Genomic DNA, 14,514 nt, shown 5'->3' with positions numbered 1-14,514 from the left:
TGCCCTTTTAGCACCTACAGACATATATATGGTTTTTCTCTTTGGATCTACTAATAAGCAAGGTACAGCAGTAGCTTTTATTTTTTAACATTTTTTATTTTTGAGAGAAAGAGAAACAGTACGAGTGGGGGAGGGGCAGAGAAAGGGAGACACAGAATTGAAGCAGGCTTCAGGCTCTAAGCTGTCAGCACAGAGACCAACATGGGGCTCAAACTCACAAATCGCGAGATCATGAGTTGAGCCGAAGTTGGATGCTTAATCAACTGATCAACCCATGCGCTCCCAGCAATAGCTTTTTAAATACTGAACAATTCTTGTATTCCAGAGATATATCCCACATGCTCAATTACTGTTTTAATAAAAAAATTTTAAATTGAGATATACTTGACAATTACCCTTTTATTAACGTATTCTGCTGGATTATATTTGCTAAGATTCCCCCCTCTAATATCTTATTTAGGACATACGCATTATTATTCATAAGTAAGACTATAATTTTCTTTTAATTTTTATAATCTTGTGAAGTGTTGATATCAAGTTTCTCACTTTACAGTAATTTGAAAGTTTTCATTTTTAAAAAATGTTTATTTTTGAGAGAGACAGAGTGCCAGTGGAGGCAGGTGGCAGAGAGAGAGAGAGAGAGAAAGAGAGAGAGAGAGAGAGAGAGAGAGAGAGAGAGATATCCACAGTGGGCTCCAGGCTCTGAGCTGTCAGCACAGAGCATGATGCGGGGCTCTAACCCATGAATGGTGAGATCATGACCTGAGTTGAAGATGGACACTTAACTAAGCCACCCGGGCGCCCCTCATATATTTCTTTTAAAATAATTCCCAGGAACAATTTAAGTTACACTAGAATTGCCTGTTCTTTAAAGGTTTGATAAAACTCTATTGTGAAACTATTAGGGTCTATTGCTTTAAAGGGGGGAGCCTGCTGAAAAACTTCCTTTCTTCTATGGAAATAAATTGGTTTGGATATAAATTTGTTTGTATGGAAATATATTTGTTATTCTAGGATCAGTTTTAATAAATTATATTTTCTTAGAAATCAATCCATTCCATTCCAGGGCACCTGGGTGACTCAGTTGGTTAAGCTTCCAACTTTGGCTCAGATTATGATCTTGAAGTTTGTGAGTTCAAGGCCCATATCAGGCTCTGTGCTGACAGCTTAGTCTGGAGCCTGCTTCAGAGACTGTGTGTCTCTCTCTGCCCCTCCCCAGCTCACGCTGTCTCTCTCAAAAATAAACATTAAAAAAATAAAAAATTAATTAAAAAAAAATTCAATCCATTCCAAATTCAAGTTTGCTTTATTTATTGATTAGTCCCCTTAATTCTTACATTGTGTTTTTGAACTTCCTCATCTTCATTTTTTTCTTACATAAGCTTAGTGGTTTATCGGGGCACATGGGTGGCTCAGTTGGTTAAGTATCTGACTTCGTCTCAGGTCATGATCTCACAGTCCGTGGGTTCAAGCCCTGTGTCAGGCTCTGTGATGACAGCTCGGAGCCAGGAGCCTGCTTCAGATTCTGTCTCCCTCTCTCTCTGACCCTCCCCCACTCATACTCTGTGTCTCTATCAAAAATAAGTAAACATTAAAAAAATTTTTTAAAAAGATCTTAGTAGTTTATCTTATTTTTTCTTAAGAAAAAAACATTTTTTGGGATTTGTTAATTGTATTGTTTTTCAGCTTTTAAGTCACTGATTTCTGCTTTAAAAAAACCTTTCCTTTTCATATCCTCCAAGTTTATTCTGTTTTTCTAATTTATAAAATTATATGCTTAAATCATTCCTTAATCTGTATTGCTTTAATAAGGCTAGGGGACACTTGTGAGCAGTGCTTTGATCTAGGCACTCAGGTTCTGATAAAGAAATATTTCCATTATTCTAGTTTTCTAGATATTCTTTAATTCCCACTTTTACATAATTTTAACTCGAGTTGAGAAGTTTAAAATTTCCAAATGAAAAGGACTTTTGTATGTTTATTATTAATTTCTATTTCCTTCCATTATGTTAAGAGAATGTGGCCATTACTATTTCTATTTTCTGTATTACTGAGGTTTTCTTCGATGACCAATGGTCAGTTTTTTTGTTAATGCTCCATGGATACTTGCAAAGATGGTGTAATCCAAATTTTCAGGATACAGAGTTTGAATATATAACAATCAGATATACCTTAGTAGTTATGTTGAATCTTCTGTATCTTCACTAATTTTTTCTCTACCTGATAGGTCATGGATAGAGAACTGAATTAAAGTGTCTGTATTAATCTAGCACTTCACTAACATGCATTTATATAATAAAGTATGATATCAAAGTTCTAAGAGTATGCAAGTTATTTTGTTGCTTGGTATCAGCAAACTTTGTGCCTAATTTGATACAAGTACCCTTCAGTACAGCTTTACTGATATCTCTGAATTAGTGGCAAAACTTTCTACAAAACAGCCAAATCATATTCTATAAGAAAAAGAACACAGAACTTAAAGTAAAAACTGTCTAATGAATCATAATCAACACTGTGGCATTAAAAAAAATTAGATTATGATTTAGTCATTGTGTTATAGCATGGATTCAATTAAATATGATCTGCTGTTCCACTTTCACATTTAAAAAGAAAATTCTGAAAGTATGAAATTTTTCTGTAACCAGGTTATTACTTTCTAGATGTCTTTCCTCTTCTGTGTCTTAAGAATTATTTGTTAGTTTCTTTTGTTCAATGCAAGTACTTCAGATGGTATATTAGACAAGACTACTACATTTATACAGTGTACAACTAAATGTTTCTTTTAAACGCAACAGGAGCTGAAGCAAAAAGCTGTTTAAAACAAATTATCTTAAATCATTAGCCTGATGAAAATTAATGAAAATATTCACTCAATACATATTTATCAACTACCTACTACTGGTAGGTGCTTTGAAGGAAATAAAGGTAATATTTGATCTTGCTGATTTTTATGGTCAACCTAGACTTCTTTACACATCTATACAGTCTATATCAGATTTTCTAAGAAAAAACTAATAATGGATATTGGAGAGAAGAACACAAATAAAATCCTTTTGGCCTGACCGGCTGAACTAATAATAATAAATACCTCGGAGGATTTTGCTCAGAACATTGTACTACATTCTTTTCTTCTTCCTTCTTAGGAAATCATTATCACTGTCTCACTAAGCCAATTACTTTATGTTAATTTTATAGTACTAACAGGCTTATAAAATTATCTGGTACTGCTATAATTTTTTATGTAATAATGATCATTAGCTTTAATGTTAAAAAATCAAGTCATACTGGGGTGCCTGGCTGACTCAGTTGGTTAAGCGCCTGACTCTTGATTTCAGCTCAGGTCATGATCTCATGGTTTATGGAATTGAGCCCTTGTGTTGGGCTCTGAGATGACAGTGCAGAACCTCCTTGGGATTGTCTTTCCCTTCCTCTTTCTGCCCCTTTGCAGCTCGTGCTCTCTCTCTCTCTTAAAAGTAAATCAATAAACTTAAAAAATATATTAAAAGAGTCAAGTAATACTTAAAAGATACTGATGTATTTTATTAGAATCTTCTGAACTATTTGGGTTTCTTTCACAATGTAGATTAGAAAAATTACACTGTCCTCTCACTATTAAGTCATTATTTTTTTATATATATGAAGCTTCTAATGAAGAAAAATGTTTATAAGTTCTGGCATGGTATTAATAAAATATTAAGCTAATTCCAGAATATTTATTTTACATATGGCAGTTTCTTTCTATGCAACTATGTCAGGAAGGTAGTCTTCCAAAAGTAATTATATTAGTTACTTTTTGGTCAAGATCTTTGTTGGCATTTTCATTTTCATTAACTTTATTTTTGAGAGAGAAAGTGAGAGCATGAGCAAGGGACAGGGGAGGGGCAGAGAGAGGGGAGGAGAGAAGAATCCCAAGTGGGCTCTATGCTGATTGTCTGAGCCTGACGTGAAGCTCAATCCCATGAACCATGAGATCATGACCTGAACTGATAGCAAGAGTCAGACACTTAAATGAGCCACTCAGATGCTGAAGCATTTTCATTTTCAATACAGTAAATAATTACTTGTTTAATTGATGATTTCATTAGCAGACCTAAAGTCAGCCTACAACTTTAGGTACTTTTATTATACAGCAACTTATATACATAGACACCAAGATTTAGATTTGGACCTAGAGGAATTGCCTGGGGCCTGACTTGGGCCTTGAAACTAAGCTGTGTGCTCAAAAGCTAACTTCATTAAGAGATCTCTATAAAGTAGCATTTTGTCATTTAATATTATTATTTATATACAGACAAAACTCTCAAAATCCTCACTGGGGGAGGTAATCAGGATCCTCACTGGGAGAGATGATTAGCAGAAAAAGATTCAGGTATTTTTGATCTTCTGCCCAAATATCACTGAATCCTTAACCTATTTTTAACATTCATTGTGTGTATAAAATTTAGTAGTATTAAGCAATACTTATGTTATTCAGCAAAGACTATAGAATGTAATCTGCTAGAATCCATCTGAAACCCAGCAACATTTTTATGCTTGTATCTTCTTTGGATTAACAGTCAGATTTAGATTCCAACTGCAAAGCATGCAAAATCCCCTTTAACTTCTTACCTTAGCACATTGCATGTGATTGCATCCCTCATTCTTCTGTATTGGAGACTTACAGTTAGCACAAGGCTTGGAGTTAGTTAACAACCAGAGACAATTGGCAGCATCTTCATAAGCTTCACTAACTCCTACAACTTTGGGATATTAAGCACAAACATAAAATACATGATTTAGTGTATAACTTCAGAGGGAATCTCCCTACCTCCTATGAAAGTTTTCTTTGTACACGGTCTCTAAGTTCTAATCATGTATTTTTTTTAATGTTTATTTAGTTTTGAGAGAGAGACAGAGCACAAGTGGGGGAGGGGCAGAGAGAAAGGGAGACACAGAATCTGAAGCAGGCTCCAGGCTCTGAGCTGTCAGCACAGAGCCCAATGCAGGGCTTGAACTCACAAACCGTGAGATCATGACCAGAGCTGAAGTTGGACGCTTAACTGACTGAGCCACCCAGGCACTCCAAACCATGTTATTTATTTTCTTATTAGGATCTATGGCAAAGTTTTAAAACTGCTTTATTCTGAACAGCATGATTATAGGATAGGGAGGTGTATTCCAAAAGCTTGATATATGAAATATGATTTAAAGATTTCTTTCTAAATTTGAGTTCGAATAAACTGGGGAAGAAAAAAACCAAAGTTAAAAAAAAAAGCAACATATTACTGTCTGTTTAAAATAACTACTGCATCAAAGAAAATTATAGGAAGAATGGCCCCCTAGACCATAATTTCTTAAGTGGGTCAGTGGCAAACATAATGACCAGATATTTTCGTCATAGTAAAAAAACATCAAAGTTATATTGAAATATTGGTATTTTTATCCATGATTACTTCAGATGACCTAAAAATGAATCCCAGTAACATGTCTAAAACTAAACTTACATTTCCCCTAAACCTGCCCCTTTCTCTATTCCCTGTACTAGTAAATGATATGATCATCTACTCTGAGTCAGTCCAGGACCATGGATCTTGGACACCTCCTTTCCCTCAGCTGCCACATTCCATGTTTTTACCTCTTTCTCTTTCTTACCTGTCTCCTCTCCAGTCCCACTTCTTACTGCTCTAACTAGGGTACTCCACACCTCTTGCCTAGACAATTAAAAACAGAAAAAGAACCTCTCTCCCCAGCTCCTTCTTCTGTTCCCAACTTCTACTATACTGCCTACCCAGTGATCTTTTAAAAATACAAATCTCCTTTTGGGGTGCTTGGGTGACTCAGTTGGTTAAGCATCCAACTCTTGATTTTGGCTCAAGTCATGATTAGTTCCTGGAATACAGCCTCCCATCAGGCTCTATGTTGATAGCGTGGAGCCTGCTTGGGATTTTCTTTCTCTCTCTCTCTCTCTCCTCATACCCCACTCCCACTTGCATGTGCTCTCTCAAAATAAGTAAATGTTAGGAAAAAAGTCTCCTTTAAATCTTTTAGATGCTCCCCCCTGCCTGCAAGATAAAATAAAATTGCTTTAGCAAAAGATGCAAAGTCCTTCATGATTTGGCTGCTGTCTACCTGGCAAGCTTCTCTTACCCTCTATCTTCACACTAATCTTCTATTCTTTATCTTAAACTCAATTTATTCTACTTGCAGAATTGCAGTCTTATGGAATGTCATGGTTTTTAAAAGATTCTAAATCTTACACTTTATGTTTTATAACAAACACCCCTCCCAGCACCCCAAATGGAGAGTTATGGACAGAGAGTTGCAGATGTACAATTAAAAAATTTATTTTTTCTTCCTTGTCAGTAATCAAGTTGGGGTTTTTTTTTCTAGCTCTATGTACACAGGGAAGTTCTACCTTTTCTTTCCCGAAAGAGATGTCCCAAACTAACATGAAATCATTGTACATGGCCCCTCCAATCAAGGCCCTGATTACATGCAACCACTCTCAAAAGGGTGGGGTAAAGAGTTAGCGCTACTGCTAAAAGCAGGTGAGAAATCAGACTCCTTGAGTTTTGAAATTTAAAAGAAAAAATTACCGAACTCTTGAGAGGGAAGGGAGACAAAGGTTCTGGCTGGTTGACCTCTGAGAAGTGGCTCAGTGTATGAACTAGAAGAGCTGAACACCACGATTAGCCCTTTGATGGAGGCTGGCAGAGGAGGAGTGAGGCAAGGAACCCCAAGTGCCCACCTACTTAAGTTTGTTCAACAACGGAACAGCAGCTACTGCTGGCTATGAAGATCTGGTGTAGCATTTCACTACACAGCAAGGTGAGACAATAGCAGCAATGAAATGATCAGACTCCACTCCAGTACTAAACCCACGTGGTAGAAGATGGTTTGATTAGGGTATTGCTACAGAGAATTCTCAGTTAATTTAGTGGAGAACAGGAGTTTCAGAAGGAGCTTACTATACGTCTGGCTAAATTAGCTCAAGCTGTGGAGGAAATGTCATTTACAAAGGGTACTGCTTTAAAACCTAATCACTAAGAAGAATGTCTAATTTTTTTTTTTTAAGTAGTGGCCTGATTCTCCTTTCAGCATCAACATTATTTTTAGCTCAGAGGCTCTAACATATTCTTATGACCTTTATTGTGCATTGTTATAATAAACAAGGCACAAAGCCATTAAAACAAAGCAGCTTTTGTGGGCTGCAACATAACGGTTTTTTTCTACCGCCCTCGGAGAGAATGCTAGTTCCTCCTAACTGCGTTCTAGAGGACTGCATAAAGTAAATCATGTTCAGGAAATAACTTTTTTTATTAAAACAAAAACTTGTAGTGGGAAAAAGGCCTTTACTTCTGGTTCTCTGAACATGCTCATTACATACAAGTGTCCTTTGTATATGCTTTTCTTCATACCTGCAATATCTTACCTCCCTTCAGTCTACCTGGTGAATTTTCTTCACCCTGAGTTCCAATCTCTTGTCTTCAGTTACAAGATTAGGTCTCTTTGTAAGAAATATTAACTTCATTTAATCAAGTATTAGAGCATAAAAATCTAAGATCTACTAGTAGAATCAACATGTATGTAAGTGAAAAAAAAGTTGGTTTTAAAGACTGACCTCTTAAAAAGACTTTCTGAATTCTATTCAATAACCATCTATTATGTAGTGTGGAAAAACCGGTCTGAAAATTTTTATAAATTAGCTATCTTTTCACTGACTATATAATCATTCCCCTTCCTGCTCTGATTCGACATAATAGAGGCAGTTTCAGTGCTGAAAAATAGTATTTGAATCTTTACATTGAATTCTTTGGACTTATCTTAGTATATTTTCTAACACTGTTTCCTCATTAGATTTTGTCACTCCTTTTCCGTCTCATAATTCAAAGACTTTGGAAAACTGGGCATAAAGCAGAAAATGATCTCAGGAATTGACAAATTCAGTTGAAAATGTTTATGCCAAAGATATGTGACCATGATCCAAATTAATATGTAAATGATACAGCATTAAATCATACTTTTCTTTGTTGGAGTATTATTTTTATATATTTAATGAGGATGTTCTGCTTAAACATTTCATTTGGCGTATTACTATTTTCATTAAGCCTTATCCTAAATTTCATAAACTTCAGTGGCCATTAATAGTGGTCAACTGGTCATGACATTTCAGTCTGGAGGACAATGAGAAATTCCTAGGTTTTTCTCAGCAATTGGGAACTTTTCTGCAGTCTTGGCTTTGATCCTTCTCTGGTAGACCACTTTTAGGTGTCCTCAGTCTTTTGTCTTCTATCCAATTTTCTAAACTTCCTCTGTCTTTCTGAATTAAAACCTCATTTGGAACTCTTTGAAGGAATCTTCAGTTTTTAATCTGAGGTCTCCCTGTCTCTGGCCACCAGAAGTAACAATGTATATATCATACATACCATCTTCTAATACTTCTATTTCTCTTCTCTTCTCATTATCAGAATCATTATTGTATGTAAGGATATTCTGTAACAGTTCCACCAAAAATCTGCACTTACTAACTAGGTTGTTCTGTCTTTCCCTAGTAAAAATTATTTGTGGGTCTGGAATGACTGACCAATTTTACAGTGGTAAAAGAGAACTAAATATAATCATCCATTTCAAAATACTTGCTTTATCTCTTAAATAGGACATGTATGTGGCCATTTTCTACTCAAGAATTAAATAATATATTGTACTAATTGCTTCCTGTGATGCATTACTCTTCTAGGCAACTGGTAAGTACACTAGATTTACAACTTAATAAAATTACATCTTCTTAACTCTCCTCTCCTCCTTCCATTGCCTCTGTCTTGTTCCAGCCTTCATATCTTCTCACCTGGATGTTCTGAAGTTTTCTCAGAAACAATGTTCTTGCTTATTGTCTCAATAGTCCTTATTCACCATCCACACTTCCACCTAAGTGTTCTTTCTCAGTAAGCATCTTCAGTTGTCACTCTTCTACTCAAAACTCCTTTTCAGTGTCTCAGGATGAAGTCAGACCTCCAGCATTGCATACAACCCCTGCCTCGCCCCGCCCTGACACCTAACTTGGACTTCTGCCTGTGCAGTCTCATCTCTCGGTGCGGCACCTTCCGCTGCACTCAGTATCTGCAGCTCTTGCATACACACGCTACCTCACAGCTCCGCTCCAGCCAAAGCCCCAGCGCCCTTCCTGTTCCCGTGTGCGTGAAGGAGATCTAGCAGTTGTCAAGAAGCAGCTCAGGGACCAATTCTTTCATAATGCTTTTCCTCACACTCATAGAGAACTGGTCTTCTCCTTGCTCTCTCCCCCACTCATAATCTGCCACAGGTATGCTGTTCTTTCACAGCATTTATAGTATTTCTCTTAGTTTTGTATATAGCTGTCTTCATCTCTAAAATGTAAATTTCAAGAACATAAAGGGCACCTTATTTCTGTATTCAATATAAAATAGCACTCAATAAATGTTAAATAATAAAAATATAATTTAAAAGCAAGTTTTTCCTAAGTTTTCTCAGCATCTCTTCTGAGCTGCAGACAAGCACTTCTAAAATCCCACCGACATCTCCACATAGATGTCCTGCAGGTACCTCAACTTAACAATGTCTGTAACAAAACTTACTATTTTCCTCTGAAAGTTACTTTAAAAAAATTTATTTATTTAGGGGCACCTGGGTGGCTCATTCAGTTGAGCGTATGACTTCAGCCCAGGTCATGATCTCACAGTTCATGAGTTCGAGCCCCACGTCAGGCTCTGTGCTGACAGATGACAACTCAGAGCCTGGAGCCTGCTTCAGATTCTGTGTCTCCCTCTCTCTCTGTCCCTTCCCACTCATGTTCTGTCTCTCAAAAGATTAAAATCTTTTTAATGCTTATTTATTCTGCAGAGACAGAGGGACACAGAATCCAAACAGACTCCACGCTGTCAGTACACAACCTGATGTGGGGCTTGAACTCATGAACTGTGAGATCATGACCTGAACTGAGACGAAGAGCTGGATGCTTAACTGACTGAACCACCCAGGTGTCCTGAAACTCCTATCTGAATTTCCTAGGCTGACCAATGATCCACCCTCTTACTCAAACTAAAAATTCCCCTTCCTACTTTGATCTCTCCTTCAGTCTACCCTTCCTAAGTCATCACTTATCTTTATAAAAATATCTCAGATAATGCCATTTCCCTACTTAAAAAATGCATTCTTTGGCTTATTCTGTTAATAAAATAATTTCAGACAATTTGGCACAATGTCACAATCTGGCCATACCTACCTTTCCAGCCTCATTTCTTACAAATTCTCCCATGGACTTTAATGTTAGGCTTCATATATATGTATAAAGAAATGTAGGTAGGTGGGCATACATATCAGGAGAATAGGGAAAATGGATGGGTGTCAAAGGAGCAATGGCAAGCTCTTATCTGGCATTCAAGAGAGAGAGACAATTGGGGAATAAAACAATCTATACAGTTGTTTCTCATTTGGGAGATTCCTAGCGCATAGCAGGTACTCAAAAAAATATTTACTGAGGGGCGCCTGGGTGGCTCAGTCGGTTAAGTGTCTGACTTAAGTTCAGGTCATGATCTCACAGTTTGTGAATTTGATACCCCCTTCAGGCTCTGTGCTGACAGCTCAGAGCCTGGAGCCTGCTTCAGATTCTGTGTCTCCCTCTCTCTCTGCCTCTCTCCCACTTGTGCTTTGTCTCTCTCTTTTGCTCCTGGATAAGGGACATCACATCATGTGAAAGGGATATCTTACATTATCAATTAATAAACTGATATTCTGGCTTACATAGTGGACTCTTCTTCATGGATTTGAATGATCCTAAGTGAATGATCCTTCATGGATTTGAATGCATAAAATGAATCTTGTGAATCTAAAATGCTAAGGCCAAGCTCTTGGGCAATGGTTTACTGCCTGATCGAATACAAGACTGCAGGGTCTCATAGCTGTCAGCCAGGCTCTGCCAGCATCACTTCGGCTGCTGACAGGAATACCTACCGCATCTCTGCCTCTGCAGATACCCTAAAACCCAATTCCTCTCTCATTGCCTTCAGGAGGATTCTATGATACCCACCCTGCCCAACCTGATTTACTCTCATCTTTACCCAACTATATTAGTTATCATATGCTACTGTAATGATCTGCTTCCCTTCTAGCATATGTGCTTTTTGAAGGCTGGCATCATCATCATCATGTACTTTGCTCACAATAGGTGTAGATTCACCAAGCAAATTCATTAAAAAAATTTTTTTAATGTTGATTTTTGAGAGAGAAAGAGAGAGAGAGTGTGAGCAGGGGAAGAGGCGAGAGAGAGATGGAGACACAGAATACGAAGCAGGCTCCAGGCTCTGAGCTGTCAGCTGTCAGCACAGAGCCTGATGTGGGGCTCGAACTCACAAACTGCAAAATAATGACTTGAGCTGAGGTTGGATGCTTAACTGACTGAGCCACCCAGGCACCCAAGTGAATTGGATTTTTTTTGGTTTTAGTTTTTAATTTTGAGAGAGCATGTGTGCACTTATGCATGAGCGGGACAGGGGGGCACAGAGGGAAAGGCAGAGAGAAACTTAAGCAGGCTCGATGGCCAACATGGAGCTCAATGCAGGCCTCAATCTCATGACCATGACAACATGACCTGAGCCCAAATCAAGAGCTGGATGCTCAACTGACTGAGCCACCCAGATGCCCCAGTCCATTCTTAATCCTTATTTGTAATACCTCAAACTAACTCCATTACATAAAAAGTTAAAAAAGTTAACTTTTATGTTAATCTGAAAATAAATGGTTGTCATAAAACACTTCAGGGGGTGAGAAATTACTGTAAAGCAGATACATTTTCTTGTTAAATGAAGGGATTGCTATTAGGTAGGCTAATTCCAACCCGTTCTGTTTGCAGGCATATATCCTGTGCCTGATGTCACTCAATCCAATCTAAGTGTTAATTTCTTCATCTGCAAAATGGAATTACTAACACCAATTGCACAGCATTTCTGTAGGATTAATATGTATTTATAGAAGTCTCAGTTAAAATAGTTATAGCCATGGCATTTAATATATGTAAGTCTACAGAGCCACAAAATACCAAGAAATTAACTCGTCTTATCTACTGGAAGCTTCCAGAGAAATAAGAATCTTCCTCTCGCTACAGTTTATATATTTCTTCCCTTAAAGTGGAGAAAAGCTAGTTGGTCCACCCCACGATAAAGGGGAATGGCTGTAGGAGAAAGCTTAAATGCGACCCCTGTTTACTCTGTTTATCTTCACTTACAACAGTTTGTTAGATATGGAACCTGTGACTCCCATTGCAAAAACCTTGTGATGTCCAAAAGGGTGTTGGTTAGAGGTGTAATGTTAAACAGGAAAGCTACACCATTAACAAACTTGAAAACTTACTTAATGAGGACTCTAAGTAATATGATCATATTATCTTTTGAATGCTATTAGAACATATATAGTATAGCTTTCTAAGATTCCTCTTACGTTCTTCTGGTTTCATTTCAGTTATTTTTTGTAGCCAATTTTTCCATGTTTGGCAGTCACAAGGCTCATGTGCTTCACCAAGGCACTCCCTAAGGAGGAAAACATAGAAAAGGCAATTAAATATTCTTCATCAACATCAAGCTAAAGGAATAAGTAAAAAGTGCTCTTCCAATTAAAAAATTTTTTTTAAGTTTATTTTTAAGAGAGAGACAGAGAAGCTGAGTGGAGGAGGGGCAGAGAGAGAGAGAGGGAGAGAAGAGAGACAGAGAGGGAATCCCAAGCAAGTTCTGCACTGGCAGCTTGGAGCCCGATGTGGGGCTCAATCTCACAAACGTGAAATCATGACCTGAGCTGAAACCAAGAGTTGACACTTAATTGAGCTACTCAGGCGGCACAGTGCTTTTCCAATTTTAAAGTTGAGAAAACTAAAGTACAGTGACTAGTGAGAAATGAAGTATTTCAATAGAGGAACTGAAAATATGATTCTACACCAGGTCAATTTTGTTTTTAAAGCAGCACATTCATTTACACATTTTTAAAATTTCCAAATAGATTATCTAACATTTATAATTTAGTTTTGCATGCTATAAGAGCTATAAAATATTTTTATCAGTTAGGCTCTGTCCTCACTAATACTAACTCAAAGTCTGTTCTCTGCGATGTCAGCACTGCCGCTGCTCAGGAGCTTGGTAACCATGCAGAAGAGCAGGCCCAGAAGACCTGCTGATTTGAATCTACATTTTATCAAAATTACCACATGACCCTTCTGCATTTTGTAGTTTGAAAATTACTGTTTTACATCACATTCTTACTTTCACCTTGGAATCCCCAAGTAATAGCTAGGACAATTTAATTTACCATTGAGTTTGCTAAATCCCAATATTCTGTTTAACTGGAATTTGGCAAATTGGTCGGTTGGACGTCTGACTGTTATGATCTCAACAGTCATGGGACTGAGCCCTGTGTCGGCTCTGCGCTGATGGCTTGGAGCCTGCTTGGGAGACTCTCCCTCTCTCCGCCCCTCCCCCACTTCCTCTCGCAATAAATAAATAAACATTAAAAAAAGGGCTTACAGCCTTTACAAATTACTTATTTTAATTCAATATGATGGTATATTCTGTAGAACAAAGGAAATTTTACAGTAAACCACAAAATATCTTTGTGAAAGGAAAAAAACCCAATCTGTAGGTGCCATCATCATCATCATCACCACCACCACGTGTTATTTTAAACAAAGATCTTGCTTGCAAAGTTTAAGTCTGTTAGGAAGACCACCTGCTGATGCAAGTAGAGTATGACAAACTGTGAAGTAACATTTTACTATATTAAGAATGTTTCAGGATACTTGGGTGGCTCAGTTGGTTAAGCGTCCAATTTTGACTCAGGTCATGATCTCACAGTTTGTGGGTTCGAGCCACGCATAGGGATCTATGTTGACAGCTCTGCTTGGATTCTGTGTCTCCCTCTCTCTCTGCCCCTCCCTTGCTCATACTCTGTTTCTCTATCTCAAAACAAATAATAATACTAAAAAGAATGTTTCAAATTCTACTTCAAGCCCATTAGAATAGCTGCTATTAAAAAAATAGATGATAACAAGTGTTGGAAAGGATATGGAGAAATGAACCCTTATGCAGTGCTGATAGGAATCTAAAATGACGCAGTTGCTATGGAAAACAGTTTGATGGTTTCTCAAAATGTGAAACACAGAATCATTACATGATCAATTCCAGTCCTAAGTATACACCTAAAAGAACTGCAAGTTTCACAATCACTAAAATTTTCTCACCAATGTTTACAACAGCATTACTCACAAAAGCCAGAATATTGTTTATAATCCACATGTCCATTAACAGATGAAAGATAAACAAAATGTATATATACACACACTGGAATTATCAGTCAGCCATAAAAAGGAATGAAATTCTGGTACATGCTACAACATGGATGAAACTTTATGCTAAGAGAAATAAGTCAGACACAAAAAGATAAATATCATATGATTCCACTTACATTAAATATTCAGAAATTGGAATTTACAGAGACAGTAGAATGCTGATTAACAGTGGC

The 14,514-nt window shown here is 37.3% G+C and overlaps 1 protein-coding gene across 9 annotated transcripts in view; it reads right to left on the bottom strand.

Moving 5' to 3' along the window:
- ANKIB1 (ankyrin repeat and IBR domain containing 1) overlaps positions 1–14,514 on the bottom strand; it is a 130,127-nt gene that overhangs the window by 16,078 nt on the left and 99,535 nt on the right. For all 9 annotated transcript variants that reach the window (XM_029928886.1, XM_029928878.1, XM_029928874.1 and 6 more), the window contains exons 10-11: positions 12,448–12,536; positions 4,609–4,739 (exon numbers count right to left, since the gene is read on the bottom strand). In XM_029928886.1, coding sequence (XP_029784746.1) covers positions 4,609–4,739; positions 12,448–12,536 — 220 coding nt within the window. The remainder of the gene's footprint in view (positions 1–4,608; positions 4,740–12,447; positions 12,537–14,514) is intronic.

Source organism: Suricata suricatta, chromosome 2 (genome assembly GCF_006229205.1).
Source record: "Suricata suricatta isolate VVHF042 chromosome 2, meerkat_22Aug2017_6uvM2_HiC, whole genome shotgun sequence".
Taxonomy (NCBI): Eukaryota; Metazoa; Chordata; class Mammalia; order Carnivora; family Herpestidae; genus Suricata; species Suricata suricatta.
Note: the sequence above shows the minus strand (reverse complement) of the source record. Positions and strands in the feature narration are given on the sequence as shown.